At 41.0% G+C, this 21507-nt stretch overlaps 1 protein-coding gene across 5 annotated transcripts in view; it reads right to left on the bottom strand.

Moving 5' to 3' along the window:
• The window catches only part of HIPK3 (homeodomain interacting protein kinase 3), a 73737-nt gene that overhangs the window by 13278 nt on the left and 38952 nt on the right, over positions 1-21507 (bottom strand). For all 5 annotated transcript variants that reach the window (XM_033151723.1, XM_033151748.1, XM_033151757.1 and 2 more), the window contains exons 3-8: positions 16251-16374; positions 15451-15570; positions 12030-12116; positions 10575-10759; positions 2808-2967; positions 801-924 (exon numbers count right to left, since the gene is read on the bottom strand). In XM_033151723.1, the coding sequence (XP_033007614.1) occupies positions 801-924; positions 2808-2967; positions 10575-10759; positions 12030-12116; positions 15451-15570; positions 16251-16374 (800 nt within the window). The remainder of the gene's footprint in view (positions 1-800; positions 925-2807; positions 2968-10574; positions 10760-12029; positions 12117-15450; positions 15571-16250; positions 16375-21507) is intronic.

Here is a 21507-nt window from a genome sequence, read left to right as displayed (position 1 = left end):
AAGGTATCCTAGCCAGAAAATTATAAAATAGTCTGTGTCGCCTATGTGAAATAAGCCCTTCAGTCATCAGATGTATCTTTTTTAGTTCTGGGATTAAGCAGAGAACATATGTTGCAACCCTTTCGCATCATGTCCTATTAGGACAAAGGAGTCATTGCGTATACTTGGCGTTTAAAGAAATTCCACAAAGTCTGCACTGTTTTAGCCCTACATTCCTAAATGTGATTTTTAAAAATAAAGATGCATAACATAAATTAAGGAAGTAATTTATAGAAGGAAGTAAAAGTAAAAGTGAATCTTAAGCAAAAAGGGCAGACAGACTACAGAAGGATCCATTTTAGGAAACATCACCCAGACAGCAACCGTCAAGGGCTGACAGGCTAAAAAGAGGGAACACTGAGAAGCCCACAGTGCTTCTAGATTTTTACCATGTAAAGTAAGATTAACGCTGAATAACTGTAGGCTAGGGATTCCAAAAGGTATTCTCATAAACATGAGGTCCATGTGGTTATTTTGGTTCACTGGAAGGAAGTGCAGTGGGATTTAGATCCAAAATTGAGGAAATTTGCCTCAAAATGGAATAATATGACTCCACAATCACCTTTAAATTTCATCTTCTTGAAAATACTTGGCCGCTAGAGTTCTCAATGTTATCAGATCATCCAAGGAAAATGGAAAACTTTGGATGTAAAATCTTGGTTAACTGTAGTAGATTTTATCAAAAGCCTGAATTGATGATTCTTTGAACTACCAAGTGGATATCTAATTTTATATCACATGTCATTTTAATTGCCTCATACCTTGGAGAGTAGGAGGGCATATAATCAGTGTTTGTTGAAAAGCATCATTGCAACCAAATTGAGCCGTTCCTGCCTGCAGTGGTATTCCATGGTGCATAACTGAATGGGCAGATCCTGCTAATGCCTGAAAATAACAGGTATATTATCAATTAACAAAATGATTGTCATAATTTTCACATGCATTTTTTAAAATCTCAAGTTATAATGTTGCATGAGGATCATGATGTTCATGCTTTTGCATGCAGCAAAAGCAAATCCTAATATATGAAGATCATTTTTATAACACATACAATACGATAATCTTTATTGTCATTGTCCCATACAGAACAACAAAATTGAAAAATCTACATCAGACATGCAAAAACCAACAAGCCTACTATCCTGAAAATGCCTATTGACTCATTCACTATCCTGCCAGCACACTGAATATTTCACCACATGGGGGCACTGCAACAAAGGATTTCTTGATCAGAAAACCTTTGGCTTTTGTAAGGTCTCCTGGATGGTTGCTCGCGAGTAACCAGGCAAAACTCCAAACCATCTTTTAACAGGTTTATTGTGCATGCTATTTACAGTGCAGAGCTACAAGTTCATGTCTGTATCAGTCACTCGCAGAATCCGGGAGTGGCCCCTTCCAGCTGTGACCCCAACGCAAGAGTTTCGGTATCCCAAATCTCCGCCTCCCCTCGTTTCACCCTTCTGCGCACTTGGGGCGCCAGAAATGGTGTGTCTCCCTCCTTGCCCACTGCGCGAGGAGAGTGCAGGGTCTCTCCAACATCCCCAGAGCCCCGGCTCTCAAGACCCGGAGCTGCCTGCCCCTCCCCACTGGAGACCTCACTGTTTCCTCCACTGGAAGAGGAGGTGCTGCTGGTCAGGTGGGGCCGGGGCTCTCTGTAACGTCCCGAAAGCCCTTCCACCACCCTGCGCTGAGCCGGGGACAGTTCCCTGACAGCTTTATTTTGTGAAAACATCTTTCAAGAGAACCACTAGAAAAGGAACGTAACTCATCTTGAAGAGCTTGTTCTCCACAGTTCTCTACCACGCTGGCATTTAGAGCCACAACAGAAGCCTCCTCTCCTTGCCAATGTGGACAAGAGAGCAAGTAAGGGGATAAGTATGATAAATGCTAAGAGTGCCATAGCAAAGTCTCAAGGCACTCCTGGATTCCCAATTATTTATACTCCCATAACACAATTCCAGACTCTGAAGAGCATCAAGCATAACAAATAGCAGCAAAAACAAGAAACACAGATGCCTCAGTTACCAACTTAGCTTCCACATCTTTACCCAAGAGGAGATTGGTATGATTCTGACATAGTTTCAACTTTTGGATCTCCCCACAGGGGAAAATGTGACTGTTAAATTTAGGTTGGTGAATATAATAATAGGAGTGATGAAGCATTTGCATTTCATCATATCCAAAGCCACTGTGTGCAAAAACAATGAAGAGCTTATTGGCACTTTTAAAAACTTAACAATTTTTATTGTGCAATGAGCTTCTGTAGCTAGTCTACTGCCTAATACAGTGGAGCCTCAGGTTACGTTGCCTCCAGCTTACGTCACCCTTGGCTTGAGACCGGCACAAACCCAGAAGTACCGGAACAGGTTACTTCTGGGTTCGCGCATGTGTATAAGCGCTAAATCGCGCGTGCGCAGATGCAACGCTTTGGGTTGCAGCGGGGCCTCCGGAATAGATTCCTGCCATAAACCGAGGTTCCACTGTATGCATGAAATGTACAGTGAATATGTTAATTTATCTTCTGTTTAGGATACATGATTTCAACCTCACCTTTTGATTCAGAAGTATGTCATGTGCAACTACATTGGCCAAACCATAAAAACCATTCCCTTAAAACCAGATACATCTTTATTCCCCCCCTTAGCCAACGGCCTGCCCCCTTCCAATGCCTTGAGACACACACCCCTTTCATTATCTTGCAGTGATCTAAACCCTAGGATGAGGGTGGAAGTGAATAGGAGACCCAAAGTGAAATCAAAGGTACTTACCTGACTTCGTACTGCACCAATCTTGGCAAAATTAGCTGAGAGATTTGGTGCATTACCTGAAGCAATTGGTCTCAGGTGCACTGTTTTATTGCGATTATTTGTATCATATGAATTTGATCGGTACTTGCAAATGTCCATGATATGAAAACAGGATTTCACTCTGATGGCAAAGAGAAGAAAGAATGAGTTGTGAGGAAAGCAAGTTACAACAACCACAAAAACCCACAATAACAATCACAGGACTGGCGCAGACTATTTTCCTTAAGAGACTAAACAGGTTAAAACCTCAGTCTCAGTTGGGATTTGGGGGGGGGGACCCACACAAGTATTTCCCGCTCACTGGCCTGGTTATGGTTTAGCCACACTACAGCTTACCAGGACCATGCAAATGTGCTGGCTCCCAAAGAGAAGCTGATGCCCACTTTGCCCCCCCCAGCCTTTTAAATCAGTGCAGCATGGCAGCTTAGTCAAAGTTTAGCTGCCTGAATCCAGGAACAGAGTTAAGCTCTCTTCTCCCTAACCATGATCTATAGCCAAGAACAAACACTGGCTGTAGATTGTGGTTAAGAAAGAAAGCTGAAGCAAGAACCCTGGGTCAGAGGACACTCTAAGCCAGGGGGCTGCCAACCCAGTGCTTACAAAGGCATTCACTGTAGCCCCCCAGCAGGGTCCCCAGATCCTGAGATTTCTTTCTCTTTTGTTTTAAAGTAATTCTGCAGTCCTCCTAGAAAGAATGTCATGCAGTAAAATGTGCAGGTACTCTTCTAAGCAATTTCTGTCTGGATGGTTGCTCCTGCCTCTCAAGTGTTTTAAGCCAATGGGAGAATTGAGAGCTGTGACTGATAAGTGAGTTGTCTGTTTTCCTATCTCCATTAGTACACTTTTCCTGCTTCTCTCTTTATTTTCTAGTCCTCGCCATTTCCATAGGATGTCCCTCCTTTTTCCCTAGCAACTGTTATGCATCTTTCGTGTGTTGGATTCATCTGAGATCAGGCAGTCACTACAGTATTGTTCAACTTTCTGTGTACTTTTTGCATGGTTTTTTTGGTGAACTTTCCTTGTATTTTCTTTTCTGTTCCAAAAAGATAGTAAAATAATAATAATAATAATAAAATGCTTGCCAGCAAATGTTTTATCTTTTTATTTGTGACTATGAATGTGTATAGCTGGCTGTGGTAATTCAAAATAATTCCTGGATGGGACTTCCGGTTAGGTGCCGAGTCAATGGCGGACGGGAGTCCGACGGCTCCGTCCTCCGTTAGGCGATAGGGATCTCCGTGCCTGCGCCACGGGTCCCTTAAAGCCACGGGAAGAGCGTCCCGTGGACCGACGGCTTCGTGGGTCCCAGACGTGCTGTCTCCGCTCCTGATTGACCCTCGTAAGGGGGAAAGTCAGGCGAGCGGAGCCCCAGCACGGGACTGAAGAAGCGACTGCCTGCGGAGGATCAAAGCAGCGATCCCGCCAGACCTGAGCACCCGGCACTTCCTACACAGAGACTTCCAAAGAAACTCTGTAAGTTAAAATATCGGATTATTTTACAAGTTTAAAGAGTACTGCTTGCAGAGGAAACTGTAAAAGGAAGCCTGTTCCCTTTGAACTGTTTGCGCGAGCTTGGTAGCGCTAAAAGATCAAAGCCGCGACTAACGGAAAAGTTTTGCGAACTCTGCTAAACTTTTTAAAAGTGGATTAAAAGTTATTTTAAGGATGCTTAAGGACCTAAAAATGAGAAATATGGCAAAAGAAGACACCGCTCTCCCTCAGGATTAGGATTCCGGGTCGGTAGCGGGCTGCAGTAATTTGTTGCCATTTTTTCTTGCTACTGTGTCAGTGACTGTTTACCAGTGGAGACTTTTTAGCTATTTTGTGGCCAGTTACAACGTAAAAAAAGACTTGGCGGTAACACTGCAAGGGAAACAAAATTTCTGACTTGGATTACAAAAGGACTAACTTCTTTTTGACTGAAGACTATTGGGTTTTAAAAATTGTGAACTCTGTGCTTAAAAGTTAAATTGCTGGATTTGTGTGGAACTCCTGGCTCAGCAGTCTCTTTGTTCTCAGGAGAGAATTGCTGGCCACCTGGTGTTTATCTTTAAGACTGTTGGCTTTCTGCTGTGAATGTCTGAGACGGTTACTACAGCAACTGGATTGACCTTGAGATTACAACTGCAGAGCTCACAGGATATGCATGAGAGCACTAGATCAAAAACATCTAGCTCTGCACAAAGAAAAGGCTCTATTTCCCTAACTCTACAAGAGCAGATGGAGAAATTAACTGCAACTGTAGCAGAAATAGCAGAAGGACTTAAATGTGTGACTGAGGGGTTGAAGCAAACACAGGCCTCAGTTAATACAATCACTACATCGGTTAATGCCTCAGTTAACTCTGCAATAGAGAAACTCCAAGTGGATCTTAAAGCAGATATTAAAAATTCTACAGATACCTTGGAGAGATCAATTGGCCAAATTGAAGAAAATGTAAGAAAGAACAGAGATGAAATAAACAAATTGGCACAGGAGGTAACAACGCTAAAAAAGGACTCTGAGGAATTTAAAGTGGTTAAGGAAAAAATTAAGAAAGTGGAACAGAAACTGGACAATATTGACTTGGAGAATTTAGAGGGAATTGGCACACGACAGAGAACTGTAGAAGAATCTCTCGCTTTTCTTCAACTCCACCAGAGAGAGGGGAATCTTCGCCTCAGGGGTCTTCCAGAATTGGAAGGAGAGGACCTAAAAGCCTTTATTGTACAGCAATTTTCGTCATATTGGGAATTGGAAGAAGTAAACGTCGCAGCACGCATAGTGAAAGCCTTCAGATTTGGGCCTAGAGGGTCCAGAGGGAAGAAAAGCAGCAAAACAGTCAGTGACTGTCTGCTGGTACTGCACGATAGAAACGACAGAGATTTTTTTCTGGACCTACACTATAGAAACAACCTGGTGGTACAGTGGAGCAAAGTCATTTTTTATAAGGACATCCCCAGATTTTTTTTGGACAAAAGAATTCCATATAACGATTTGGTCGCAGAACTAAGGAGGAACAACATCTCCTTCAGTTGGGAATTTCCAGAAGGTCTGGCATTTACATTCAAAGGAAAAAAGACAAGAAATCTCTGGCTGAAAAGCAGAAATTTCTGGATAAACACCTGGAAGAACTCAAGACAGGACTGCTTGAGCCATCGCTACATAGTCGTCCAGGAGTATTCCCACCCCCGGGGATACCAGGACCAAGCGACAAAGACCCAGAAGAAGATAAATTAGCACAAGCGACTGGAGGAGAGGCCTAAAACAAAGGAATATGGCGCTGAAGTTATTGACATGGAATGTACGGGGATTGAACCAGAGACCAAAGAGACGCAGAGTATTTCATGGATTGGAAAAGAAGGATTTGGACATTATATGTTTGCAGGAGACCCACATAATTCGGCGACACAGAAGACTACTACAACATAAAAAACTAGGCCAAGAGTTCATATCATCAGACAAGGTCAAAAAGAGAGGTGTGGTAATATACGCAAAGGAGAAATACAATCCAAGACAGTTATTTAAAGATGAAGAAGGGAGATATATCGCAATTGAGATTAAAACACAAGGCGAAAAATTTTTGATTCTGGGACTTTATGCACCAAATGATGGAAAGTCAATTTTCTACAAAAAAATACATGACTTGCTGTTGGACTATTTGGACTACAAACTGATTTGCCTGGGAGATTTTAATGGGGCTGTTTCCACTTTAATGGACAGATCCCAAAGAACAAAATTAACAAATGATGGGAAACTCCCCAAGACTTTTTTTGAAATGGTGGACAATTTAAATTTGGAGGATGCTTGGAGATTGAAAAACCCCACCGAGACAGAGGCAACTTACTATAGTGAATCCCAGCAGTCATGGTCGAGGATAGACTATATTTGGATATCGAACGAATTGACATCCAAAATATATAAAGCAGAAATCGGCCCAAAGACATATTCGGACCATAATCCTGTACAGGTAACCCTTAAAATGGTTTCCAAGGGATCTTTTAGATGGAGAATGGATGACGCGTTGATGAGAGACACCAAGCTGGTAGAAAGAGCCATGAAAAAAATGAAGGAGTATTTTCAAATCAATTGGAACTCGGAAGTAGAAAAAAGAATCGCATGGGATGCAAGTAAAGCGGTAATGAGAGGATTCCTCATAAGTGAAAAAGCGAAGAAGAAAAAACTACAAAACGCAGAAATGGAAAGGCTGCTGAAATTAATCAAAGTTAAAGAAAAGGAGTTAAGAGGTCATCCCAAATCTTCAAGAATTCAAAAGGAAATTAAATACTTGCAATCCCAGTATGCTAAAACCATGAATCAAGATTTAGAATGGAAATTGAAAATGATGAAACAAAGATCATTTGAATCAGCGAATAAATGTGGAAAACTATTAGCTTGGCAACTGAAGAAAAGACAAAAGGCCAACGTCATCGGCAATTTGGTAGTGAATGGAAAAATAGTGGAAAACCCGGAGGAAATCAGGAAGTGTTTTCAAAAATTTTATAAGCAACTGTACAAGGAGGAGAAGATAAAAGAAGAAGAGATAGACCGGTTTCTGCAACAACATGGTTTGCAGAAAGTCCCAGAGGACAGACTAATAACTCTCAACCACCCGATATCGATCCAAGAAATTGAGGAGGCAATTAAAAATATGCAATTAGGAAAGGCCCCAGGACCAGACGGACTGACTGCAAAGTTTTATAAGATTCTCAAAGACTGGCTTTCACAGCCATTGAAGGAAGTATGCAACAAAATATTAGAAGGAGATAGGGCACCAGAAACGTGGAAAGAAGCCTTTATCACGCTCATTCCAAAACCAGATACAGATAGAACGCAAATGAAAAACTATCGTCCAATTTCCTTATTGAATGTGGATTATAAAATTTTTGCAAATATTATGGCTACAAGATTGAAAAGAGTGCTGAAAGATTATATTCATAAAGAACAGGCGGGTTTCCTTCCAGGAAGACAAATAAATAATAATACGAGAATTATTGTGGACATTTTAGAAAAACTGGAAAGAAACATAAATACCGAGGCAGCACTATTGTTTATTGATGCGGAGAAAGCTTTTGATAAAATATCTTGGAAGTTCATGAAAAAGAATTTGGAAAAGATGGGAGTTGGAGAAAGATTCTTAAATGGTATTAAAGCCATTTATACTGAACAAAGAGCTAAAATAATAATAAATGGCGTGATATCGGAAGAAATTGAAGTTCAAAAAGGAACAAGACAAGGGTGCCCTATCTCCCCTTTATTATTTATAACGGTCCTGGAGGTCCTTTTAAACATGCTACGAAAAGAGAAACAGGTAAAAGGAATCAGAGTGGGAGAGAAAGAATACAAACTACGCGCCTTTGCAGATGACCTGATGTTATCCCTACAAGAACCAGAAAGCAGTGTTCCTAAAGCGTTAGAATTAATTGAACAATTTGGACGTGTAGCTGGCTTCAAACTAAATAAACAGAAAACCAAAGTTTTAAGTAAAAATATGAGTGCAGAACAGATACAAAGATTACAGGAGGGCACTGGCCTCACTTTTGTTAAAACGGTAAAATATCTAGGTATCAATCTCACAGCAAAAAATGTGAACCTGTACAAAGACAATTATGAAAAACTGTGGATCGAGATAAAAAAAGACTTGGAGATATGGACAAGGTTGAAACTGTCGTTAATGGGAAGAATAGCTGCCATTAAAATGAATGTTCTACCAAGGATGCTGTTTTTATTCCAAGCCATACCAATCTTGGATAAGATGGACTGCTTTAAGATTTGGCAAAAGGATTTATCAAAGTTTATATGGCAGGGCAAAAAGCCAAGAATCAAGTTTAAGATCCTAACAGACTCTAAAGAGAGAGGAGGCTTTGCCCTGCCGGACTTAAGACTTTACTTTGAAGCAGCGGCCTTTTGCTGGCTAAAAGACTGGTTTAAATTAGAGAACGTAGATGTGTTGGACTTGGAGGGACACGATAATATGTTTGGTTGGCATGCATACCTTTGGTATGACAAAGTTAAAATTCACAGAACTTTTAAGAGTCATATAATTAGGAAATCTTTGTATCAGGTTTGGATTAGGTATAAAGACTTATTGGAGAGAAAGACACCTAGATGGATATCACCAGTGGAGGCTAAGGCCTACAAGAGACCAAATATGTCTGCTAGATGGTTGCGATATATGGACATATTGCAACAAGAAGGGGACTCATTTAAGCTGAAAAGCTATGATCAAGTCAAAAGTCAAGTTCCTGACTGGTTGCAATATCATCAAGTACACGAAACGTTTAAACTAGATAAAAAAGTTGGTTTTCAGGTGGAGAAATCAAAACTGGAAACAGAACTGATTGAATCGAACTCAAATAACCTTTCCAAAATGTACAATTTGTTGCTAGAGTGGCATACTAAAGATGAGTTGGTTAAATCAACAATGATAAATTGGGCAAAAGATGTTGGTCATAATATTATGATGGATGACTGGGAGAGATTGTGGAGGAAAGATATTAATTTTACAGCCTGCAATAGTTTAAGGGAAAATGTAATGAAAATGATATATAGATGGTATCTGACACCAGCTAAGCTAGCTAGAATGAATTCAAAAATGTCGGATGTGTGTTGGAAATGTAAATCGTCAAAAGGAACTTTTTATCACATGTGGTGGTCGTGTTCAGGGGTAAAGGCCTTCTGGGACAAGATTTATAATGAGCTTAAGAAGGTAATGAAAATTACCTTTTGCAAGAAACCAGAGGCTTTTCTCTTGAGCATGACCAACCAGGAGATACCCAGTCAGGACAGAGTGTTTTTTATGTATGCCACAACAGCTGCTAGAATTTTATTGGCAAGAACTTGGAAGGGTGAAGAGATACCGACTATTGAAGAATGGCAGATGAAATTGATGGAGTATATGGAGCTTGCAGACCTCACCGCCAGAGTCCGAGACCAGAGGGAGGAGAAGGTGTCACAAGATTGGAAGAAATTCAAAGACTATTTAGTTAATCATGTTAAAATGAATGTCTGAATGTTTGTGCAGAATTATATAAAAGAATCGGCTTTTGAAGTCTAAGTAGAGTTATAAATGTTAAAGAAGATAATATTTGATTCGATAGACCTATTTGTATAAGAAGATGATAAGATGTAGAATATATGTTAAGGAATACTTTCGTTTAGATAATTTTAAGAAATATCAGAATGTTGAGTTTAAGTCAATGATAAAAGAAATGAAGCTACCTTAAAAGTATATAGGTTTTTGAAGACAGAGGAGGGACCAGGGGAAGTCCCCCTAAGAAGTTAAAACAAGTTTAGAAACAGAGATAAGGATTTACCAAGGTTTGTATAAGTTTGTTTTGCTATATGGTTTTGCTGTATTTTTGTGTTATTGCTTGTCTATTATGTTATTATGGTGTTTATGTATGTAGGTTTAATGTTGTTTTGTTTGTTTCATGGAAAAATAATAAAATCTTATTAAAAAAAAAAAAAATAATTCCTGGATTCAGTTATCCTTTATTTTCTAGTTCTAATATAAAGCAGGACACCAGCAACAGGCAACATAGCAACCAAGACTAACTAATGCTTGTGTATGGGGAAAAGCCATAGTTACTGAAACCCTGGTTCTGTTGTAATCTGCACTAATCAGGAGAATGTGGCCCAGAATCAAAAGGCACAGGAATTACAGCAAACAGAGCAGCATGGGTAGCATGAAACCCTTTCAAAAAAGCTTGCCCATGATTATTTTTACAAGTATGTTATACAACATACTGGTTGCTATGAGGAAAATCAAGGAGGTGCTTCATGGTAATAAAAGGATGGTTCAGTGTGTCAACTGGAGTGATTCTTGAGTCAGCATCTATCAACAGCATTTTCTTCAACAGGCTGACAAACTCTCTTCTGTCTGCTTTCTCTGCCAACAGGTCACTTCCTTCTAAATCCATCACCATGTTCACCTGGTGTTGAACGAGTAAATGTCAGAGTGAAAACAATCAGGTGTTTATAATTCATCCAAAACAACATTTTCATTCAAATATTTATATCCTGCCTTTCAAGATATTATTAAACTCAAGGCAGCTTCATATAAAAATATAAAAGACAGCAAAATCATAATTAAATTCCACAATAAAACAAATAGCAGTAAAACAACACTATACAAACAATTATCAGTGGCAGCATATGAAGTGTAAATTTTAATTACATAGCAAGCAAAACCTCATTCCATGTGCCCTTCTACTTTGAAAAGCAACCCGAGCATCCACTGTATTAAAGAAACAACTGTGCTGCAGATTATAGGCTAAATATCAACTTAACTAACTACAGTATTTGTAAAATATGGTTAGAACCTAAATGGCTGCATTCACACAAAGGGAAGAATTCAATGTAGCACAAAGGATTTTTTTCTGTCAGCACAAGTCTTTCCTCTCTTCATCCTATGCAGTTTTCTGGGGGGTTCCCTCAATTCCCCAAGCCAATTTGGGGCACAAAGCTCTGCTGCGCTAGTAGACAATATTGCACTGGCTTCCACTAGTGGGATTCATTCATGAATTTGGCCCGGAATGCTAAGCCATGATTTAGTGCTACATGCAGAAACAGAAAGGATGCCTCAGTCTCTCATGGTTCTCTACATTCCATGTGGCTGGGAGCAGAACTTCACCACAATTAAATTTCATTTTCTGGTTTGTCACTACAAACCTGGGATAAACTCTGGAAGTTTCAAAGCAAGCCAACTTCAAACCATGGATTATGAACAGTTCATTAAAAAAAACAACCTAGTAAAATAAAGGAAACTGCCAAATGTCAAGTGTTAGTTTTAATTACCTAGCTTTACAAACCATCGGAGGCCATGTAGTCACTAGGTTGTAACACTATTCATTGAAAGGGGGGGGTATTTCACATGCAGGTGGGACTGGAATGCAGCAGAAAGGAGATGGGAACTTTTAAAGAGATGATGCTTTATAAATAAACAAAAACTGTCATAATGGGAAAGCAACTCCATGAATTTCATGTGCACTGGTGAAGTATGGATGAGTATGGCTATAAAGACATCAGGTATTTTAAAGTAAAAACAAACAAACCCCAAATTAAAATAAAGGGAAAATCTTGAAAGTAGATACAGGGGAACAATTCCCACAAGTGAAATTAGAGGTAGCTAGTCACAAATGGTAGCTAATACATTAAAAAGCACACAAACTGTATACATTAAATGCATCTGAATGTACTCACATGCACTATTTCATCCAAACTGTTGAAAATGTACTTTCGGGCCTCTTTGGATTTCATCCCTGTCTCTCGTTCATGTTCTTCCAGTGTCTTCAGAAATTTAAGAAACGGATAAAATAATAATAATAATAATAATAATAATAATAATAATAATAATAATAATTTATTTATACCCCACCCATCTGGCTGGGTTTCCCCAGCCACTCTGGGCAGCTTCCAACAGAATGTTAAAATATAATAATCTATTAAACATTAAAAGCTTCTCTAAACAGGGCTGCTTTCAGATGTCTTCTAAAAGTCTGGTACTGTAGTTGTTTTTCTCTTTGACATCTGATGGGTGGGTGCCACTACCAAGAAGGCCCTCTGCCTGGTCCCCTGTAACTTGGCTTCTCGCAGAGAGGGAACCGCCAGCAGGCCCTCGGCACTGGACCTCAATGTCCAGGTAGAACGATGGGGGTGGAGACGCTCCTTCAGGTACACTGGACCGAGGCCATTTAGGGCTTTAAAGTCAGTACCAACACTTTGAATTGTGCTTGGAAACGTACTAGGAGCCAATGTAGGTCTTTCCAGACCAATGTTATGTGGTCTCAGCGGCCGCTCCCAGTCACCAGTCTAGCTGCCGCATTCTGGATTAGTTGTAGTTTCCGGGTCATCTTCAAAGGTAGCCCCACATAGAGCGCATTGCAGTAATCCAAGCAAGAGATAACTAGAGCATGCACCACTCTGGCGAGACAGTCTGTGGGCAGGTAGGGTCTCAGCTTGCATACCAGATGGAGCTGGTAGACAGGTGCCCTGGACACAGAATTAACCTGTGCCTTCATGGACAGCTGTGAGTCCAAAATGACTCCCAGGCTGCACACCTGGTCCTTCAGGGGCACAGTTACCCCATTCAGGAACAGGGAGTCCTCTACACCTGCCCGCCTCCTGTCCCCAAAGAGCAGTACTTCTGTCTTGTCAGGATTCAACCTCAATCTGTTAGCCGCCATCCATCCTCCAACCGCCTCCAGACACTCACACAGGACATTCACTGCCTTCACTGGTTCTGATTTAAACGAAAGGTAGAGCTGGGTATCATCTGCATACTGATGAACACCCAGCCCAAACTCCCTGATGATCTCTCCCAGCGGCTGCATGTAGATGTTGAAAAGCATGGGGGAGAGGACAGAACCCTGAGGCACTCCACAAGTGAGAGCCCAGGGGTCTGAACACTCTTCCCCACCACCACTTTCTGAACACAGCCTAGGAGGAAGGAGTGGAACCATTGTATAACAGTGCCCCCAGCTCCCAACCCCTCTAGATGGTCCAGAAGGATGTTATGGTCGATGGTGTCAAAGGCCGCTGAGAGATCCAGCAGAACTAGGAAACAGCTCTCACCTTTGTCCCTAGACTGCCGGAGATCATCCACCAGTGCAACCAAGGCAATTTCAGTCCCATGATGAGGCCTGAATCCCGACTGGAAGGGATCCAAATGGTCCGCTTCTTCCAGGCGTGCCTGGAGTTGTTCAGCAACCACTCGCTCAATCCCCTTGCCCAAGAATAGAAGATTTGAGACTGGGCGATAGTTGGCCATATTGGCCACATCTAAAGATGGTTTTTTAAGAAGCAGTTTAATAACCGCCTCTTTCAGCGGGTCTGGGAAGGCTCCCTCACAGAGAGAAGCATTCACCACCCTGTGAAGCCCATCGCCCAGCCCTTCCCGGCTAGCTTTTATAAGCCAGGATGAGCAAGGATCAAGGAGACAGGTGGTTGGTTTCACTTGTCCAAGCAGCCTGTCCACATCCTCGGAGGTAACAGATTGGAAGTGATCCCACGCAACTTGACTAGACAGGACTCTAGCACTCTCCTGTCCTGGCCCTGCTCCCACGGTGGAGTCTACCTCTTTCTGAATCTGAGCGACTTTATCTGCAAAAAACTTTGCAAAATCATTGCAGGAGATCGTGTGGCCCGTACTGCACCCTGATGGAGCAGGTGGTTCCGCTAGATTGCGAAGCATCTGAAAAAGTCTCCTGCTGCTGTTTTCTGCAGATGCAATAGAGGCAGTGAAGAAAGTACCGCCACTTGGTAGGCTTGACACTGTGCTCTAACCGGTCAGCTTCAGAATGAGTTATCCGCCACCGGCGCTCTAGCTGTCTCAGCGATTGTTTCATTGCCCTCAGATTCATGGAAAACCACGGGGCTGTCCAGGCTCCATGCAATCAGAGGGTGCTTCAGAGCCAAACAGTCAATAGCCCTGGATAACTCCACATTCCGGCGGGTCAACCGGCAATCAGCTGAAAGGCCATCAACATGGGATAAAACATCCCCTACCACTCTCTGGAAACCATTTTGATCCATTAATTGTGGCAGGGGCAGACCATCTGAATCGGTCCCACCTCCCTGCAGAGGGGAAGGGTCGTGGAAAAGTCCAGTTGCACCAGGAAGTGATCTGACCATGGCACTTCTTTAGTTTCGCTTTTATTTAATGTCAGATCACCAGCATCCATAGAGGTGAATACCAGGTCTAAGGCATGTCCTTGGCTATGAGTTGGGCCAGACCTATTCAGGGACAGCCCCATGGAGGCCATGCTTTCCACAAAGTCCCAAGTGGCCCCTTGTAAGGTCGTGTCGGCATGGATGTTAAAATCCCCTAGGACAACCAAACTAGGTGTCTCCAGTAGAACATCTGCCACGACCTGAAGCAGCTCGGGCAGGGAATCCTTGGTGCAGCAAGCAGGTTGGTACACCAATAGGAATCCTGAGTGGTTTAATTATTAATATACCGGGGGGGGGGGGAGAATCATTCTGCAGCACAAAGCAATAGCAACCTACAGTAGGCTTCACTGTGTTTTCTGTTTATTGCTATAAAAAGATGGCCTTTCCCAAAAATGGAAATGTGCTATGTCTAAGAGAGGTGTGCAGGGCAACTGATTTTAATCAGCTATGCCTTTTACCTTAGGACCTAGAGTTGATCCAAATGTTCTCCAGTCAGTATGAAGGAAGAAGCCAAAACATTTTCCAAACCCCCTTCCCCTCAGCAACCTTACATTTTCCTGACCCTTAATACCACTTTGTTTGCAAGATAACCCTTCTTCAGAGTAACAGTGATACAGCCAATCAGTTTTTGCTATGTGGTGACATCAGAGGACAAGTGAGGAAGGCTGATGAAATAAGGGTCTTAAAGCTGCAGTTGTGAAGAGATCCAATCGAGTTCTATCTTTCCCTGAAGCACAACTGGGGGAAGGCAGTGTCCCAACACAGAGGGATGTGCTTCCTAGGCCCCTCCCACAAAACTGATTCTTCCAATCAGCCACCAATACAGACCAACCATGTGTTCACAAAATATACCCCCTGTTCTGCTTCAGCTGTATTCCTATTGAAGGCACATGTACAGCCAAAAACATGGACGGCAGGAACTCTTGTCTGTGCTCTCAAGAATTCTTAGTACCTTTAATCTCCAACTAGAATATGGTGCTTCTGTTTCTTTACAGAAAAATCGTGTGGTCTTCGTTCCAACGTTCAACAACTGCTCTGGAGGTGAGCCTTGTGTCTGTGAAATGTAACGAATCTGAAAAGTTAAAAGAAGTGCAGTTTTTAGAAACACATTACCGTACTTCTTGAATGGTGGTTACTTCCAGGGATGGCGCGTAGAAGCAAAAAAGTTTATACCTGAGTTGCCCCCTTGGGACCACCCCCACATAACCATCCTTACCTTCCAAGCAAGCTTTTACAATCTCTGCCTGCTTACTAGGCTCTGGGATGCTCTTGCGTTGGGCTCTTGCAAGATCTCACAGGGCCATTTGAGTTCTTGAAAGAACATCCCAGAACTCAGTAAGAAATTCTGAGAACTTAAAACCTCTTTCCATACTGGGAAAACCCAAACGCAAAAGAAGTTTTTTAGCTCTATGCCTTGCATGCAATTAATTTGCAGGATTTCAACCAGCCAGCTTTCAACCACGCAAGTTTGAAATCACACATGAGATGCAATCATACTGTACACAGTTATCATTTTTAATGCCCACACCAGCATTATCCTGCTTAATGCCAATTATCCAATACTGCAGTGCTTCAAGAGCCTGACTCAAAGGGAGTTATTGTAAACCATTTTCTTGGTGTTTTTAAATACTGGTGCACAATTATTTCGTATGTTGAAAGTCATATGACAAAAACAATGAACTCTAAAACCGAACTGACTAAACTACAGACTTAAACAGATAAAAGTATCTCAGATCATCAAGTTTCTACTACCTGGTCGTATTCGAGGGCTCCCGGATACAGTGGCCATCCAAGGAATAGCTCAGCAATCACACAGCCCAGTGACCACATGTCTATGGCTTCACAAAACGGCAAACCCAATATGATTTCTGGTGCTCTGCAAATAAAACAGGGATGGTTAATGGATATTCTACATAAAAACAATAACCTGAATAAAAACTGGAATTTGGAAAACATTATTTAAATAATTTTAAAAGTCAAATAACTTTGTTTTTCTGTAAGGTAAACTGTTCTTATTAACCCCCCCCCCCCATCTTCCCATGCAGACCATACTAGTTATGTGCCATGGAATCTACAAATTATATGTTATTCTGCATCATCATACTTTACCAGTTGCAGCTTTCAGTGTCTAGGCTATTTTTACTGCACACACAAAAAAGTTGACACTTATTCTGTAGTAAATTCACACAATGCTTTATTTTTCACCTGAATGTGTGTGAGCACTTGCATTGTGCTTGACTTGGCACATAGCAGTACCCATGGAGACATGCTCTTCAAGTGTGTGTTTCCGAGCACAATTCAAATGTTTAGGGCTTTAAAGCCCTAAACGGCCTCAGTCCAGTATACCTGAAGGAGCGTCTCCACCCCCATCGTTCTGCCCGGACACTGAGGTCCAGTGCCGAGGGCCTTCTGCCGGTTCCCTCACGACGAGAAGCCAAGTTACAGGGAACTAGGCAGAGGGCCTTCTAGGTAGTGGCACCCACCCTGTGGAACGCCCTCCCACCAGATGTCAAAGAGAAAAACAACTACCAGACTTTTAGAAGACATCTGAAGGCAGCCCTAATTAGGGAAGCTTTTAATGTTTAATAGATTGTTGTATTTTAACATTCTGTTGGAAGCTGCCCATAGTGGCTGAGGAAACCCAGCCAGATGGGTGGGGTATAAATAATAAATTATTATTATAGCATTAAAGTTTAGTAAAAAAGTAATAATAACTAAAAACCAAAGTAAAAGGATACTAAAGCATATTCAACAACGCATCATGGGCACAAGGTTTGGCCAAAAATATTTCTTTATTTAAATATACAGTTCACCCTTTCCCAACAATTATTGAATTTATTATTTTTACATCACTAAAATTTATTATGTAGCCTTTGTTCCTAGCATTTGCACGGATCCAGACATTTTGTTGACTGTGAAGTGTAGCGCCTTTTCTTTATTGGACAGAAGATTGACTATAAAATGTGTGTGTCCCATGGTTAGGCTGATGAACTAGGACAGAAAGAAACCACACTTGCTAAATAAACCATGGCTTACATAAGAACAGCTGTGCTGGATCAGACAAAGCTCATCTAAGCCAAGACAGACAACTCTCTGTTTATGTATTTGGCGAGCAGGAGGGACAGTGTGGTTTGCCCAGCTGAGCTGATACATTCTATCCTATTTCGCAGGGAGGTTGCAAACGTAACGCCCTCGTAAATGGGGAGTCGCCTGTATCCTGGTGGGCAACAAGATGCCTATGAGAAACCTGCAAGCAGGGCCTGAGTGCTATAGCCTTCCCCATACATGGTATGCTCAACAACTAGTATTCAGAGGCAGATCACCTCTACACAGCCATCATGGCTAGTAGCTATTGATAAGTCTGATTTGCCATGGATTTGTCTAGTTCCCATTTACATCTTGTGTTAATAAATTTCAAAGTTTAAATATGTGCTGTGTGAAGAAGCACTTCCTATTTTCTGTTCTGAATCTCCCAATCTTCATTGGATGCCCCCAGGTTTTAGTATTATGATAGAGACCTATCTACTTTCTTCATACTACTCATAATTTTATATATCTCTGCTATGCCCCTCCTTTACCAGCCTCTTTTCTAAACTAAAAATCCCCAAATGTTGTAACCAAACCTCTTGGTGAGATGCTCCAGTCCCTTCATTATTTTCGCTGCCCTTTCTGAACCTTTCTGAGCTCTCTGAAAACCATTTTTGAGACGTGGCAACCAGAACCATACACAGTATTCAAGTGCAGTTCCATATCACAGATTTATATGATGACATTATGGTATTAACAATATTATTTTCAGTCCCTTTCCGAATGATTCATTGTGTGCACACCAGGTCAGTGTGTTACAGTGGAACAAATTCATTCTGAACATCCATAATGGCTACATACAAAGCCCAGAAAGACTGTGAATTTAATATTCCCTCATATACCGTATTGGCCCGAATATAAGCCGCACCCATAAATAAGCCGCACCTTTAAAATTCAAGGGAGAAGAAGAAGAAAAGACAATACCCGAATATAAGCCGCTCCCTTAAAATTCCACAGGCACTCACACCTGTTCCGTTTTACAGTATGTCTATTTCAGCAGCAATATCGTAAAAGCCAATTTTTTAAGCTGCACTTTAATTTTTCATGGTTGAAATTTTTGGGGGGCGGGGGAGTGCGGCTTATATGCGGGCCAATATGGTATCAATGGTTGAGCCCAGGAAGTTTCCTCCCTAATAACTGACTTCATAACACCCACATGGGTTGGAGCAGGAGAGATTACACGTGCATATTTTGTGACACAGAATAGTCATCCATTGCCCATCTGCTGGTATTTTTTGGTAAATCAATTCAAGATTTAAAATTGCAGAATATAAATCCAACTGAAAAATTAGTATAGGAAAGAAAACTGCCTGATGTGATCAGAAAAGTGAAATGAATGAAAGCTACAAAAAGTGCAGCATTGATTCCATGAATCTACAAATCCTGAATGACAACCCTTTGTTGGATAATACAAACAGAAAGAAAAAAGTACAAAGAAACAAGTGAATTCTCATTAATAGGTAGCCAAGAACTTATTGCTAATAATGGAATAAGTAAAAATTGCATTTTCAATGTGATCTGGCTGACATTTCAGTTGGGCGCCATAAAAATAAAAATGATCCTTCAAGCAGCTTAAAGTCAGGAAGACTACCAAAGACAGCTGTTAATTCAGAGAACTTCAAAGTCACATGCCTTCCAGAAAAGTATAACACACTACAGACTCTATATATTTAAAACCTGTTTCATTTCCTAAAATGGCATGACAATCATGCTGAAGAAGATTCCCATCAAAAGCCAAAAATGGTAGCAGCAAAATCTCTTTATTGTGGTATTTTTACATGTTGAATTTAAATAGCTCAAATATTTCTGAAGTGATGGAATGACTATTTTTGGCAGACACTTCAACAAGGCACTACTTTAGAAAGGGGGGGGGGTGTTCTAGTTCTGAGGACCACATTAGAAGTATCTCATGTCATGATTGCAGAAGCTGTTACAGGTTTTTATACTCAGTAACTCAGGAGAAACTTAAAAGACTGATCAAACAGACAGTAAATCAGATTTCAAATTAATAATGAATTCTGGGCAGATCCTTTCCAACATTTTGCTTTTAGTAAACCAAGAAAGCAGAACACCACGTCTAGTTGCAACTGAGATACTAATATTTGTAAGACAACTATGCCACATTACAGAGCCACAACAACAACAATTTGCTTTGGAATATGCATAACATGATTTAGAAATGTTTGACACAATACTGTTACAATAATTTGGCCCTGAATGTTCACAATGCATGATGGCTTAATCTACTAATCAGATCTATATTGAGGTATAAATAACTATAGTAACTCTTATGTACAATATTTTATGTACAATATTTTAATTGTACCAATTACATGATATTTTAATTGTGTAAATTGTATGTCTGTTAAGAGACAACTGGTGAAACAAAATTTAGTCATTATGACTGAACAAAACTAAGCCTAAAAACTGAATTATGCTAGGTGGATACCTTTGACACAAGTTTAATTAGAGTTTATTTTTTTCATATGCAAAACCAAACAAAAGTTGGTTGGCTATTAAGGTAAGCCAACATCTGCAGGTCCATGTTTGCTTCTACTGCCAGTGAGTAAGTTACGTTAAGGCATCCTATGTACTGTACTTTGCCAACTAGCTAATAATTCATTTTCGCAGCAGATCCAGATTGAATGCAGAATGCAAAGGTCCACTACCGGTAGTATGTACTAGAATATACAGTGGTACCTCGGGTTACATTACCTTAGGGCAGGCATGTCCAACAGGTAGATCGTGATCTACCGGTAGATCACTGGACGTCTGTGGTAGATCACTGGTAGATCAGTGGCTGCCCCCAAAGAAGCTAAAAAAAAACTTTGACTCCCCTAAAAAAAGCTCAACATCTTTGCCCTGCACCCCTAAAATGACCTGAACCACCAAAATAGGGCTTTCCTTCCTAAAAAGAAAAGCTCAATGTCGCTTTCCTGTTCCCCAAAGAAGCTCAACAACTTTTATATGAACCCTCCAAAAAGGGGGTAGATCACTGCCAGTTTTTAACTCTGTGAGTAGATCACAGTCTCTTGGAAGTTGGCCACCCCTGCCTTAGGGTAACATAATTTTGGGTTGTGAACATGCAAAACCCAGAAGTGTATACTTCTGGGTTTCACTGTGCGCATGTGCACAGAAGCACTCTTTCACACTGCGCGCGTGCACAGAAGCAGCACCTCTGGATACGGACTTTTCGGGGTAAGTACGGACCCCCAGGATGAATTAAGTTTGTATCTGGAGGGTCCACTGTACTCTGCTCACAATCATTTAACACAATGAAATGCTATCATTAAAGGAATCTATGCCATAAAAACATGATAATTTGTTAATCATAATGTAAATCAAAACACATCTCTTGTTTCAGTCATTTGTTTTGCTCACAGGTGTCACAAATTAACAGCTACATTGAATGGTATACATTTAAAGGGCAGAACCACAGGTGGATGGGCAAATGAGCTGTAGGGCCCTTCTCTATCACTGCAGCTGCTACTTACATAAACATATCCCATTTCCAGAGACAAATGAGACTCTTTGCTCAATCACCGCTGATATATTAACCACTATGGAAGAATCTAACTTAATGCAGAGACTGCTCAGAGCCAGAGACTGCTCAGAGTGAGCTAACATTCACACCAGTCACCCTACCAACTTTCATGTGGATGCCTAGCTCACAGCACCCTCCTTTATATGCTATGCAGTAGGAGTTTAAAAAGTACAAAACACTGGAATTAAGGACTCGGGTTTTCCAGAATAAAGCACATCAAATTTATGTGAGGTGGTTAAAAAATAATGCAAAAAATACAACTCAGAAAAAGTACAAATAAAAGAATACTGTTGGAAAATAGAAAGGGGAGACTGCAAGTTAGAATGAAAAATAAATCTAGCTATCCTAGTCTAGTGGCAAGGCAATGACACCATACCA

Source organism: Lacerta agilis, chromosome 1, assembly GCF_009819535.1.
Source record: "Lacerta agilis isolate rLacAgi1 chromosome 1, rLacAgi1.pri, whole genome shotgun sequence".
Classification (NCBI taxonomy): domain Eukaryota; kingdom Metazoa; phylum Chordata; class Lepidosauria; order Squamata; family Lacertidae; genus Lacerta; species Lacerta agilis.
The sequence above is the reverse complement of the archived record's forward strand: the minus strand, read 5'-3'. Positions and strand labels throughout refer to the sequence as shown.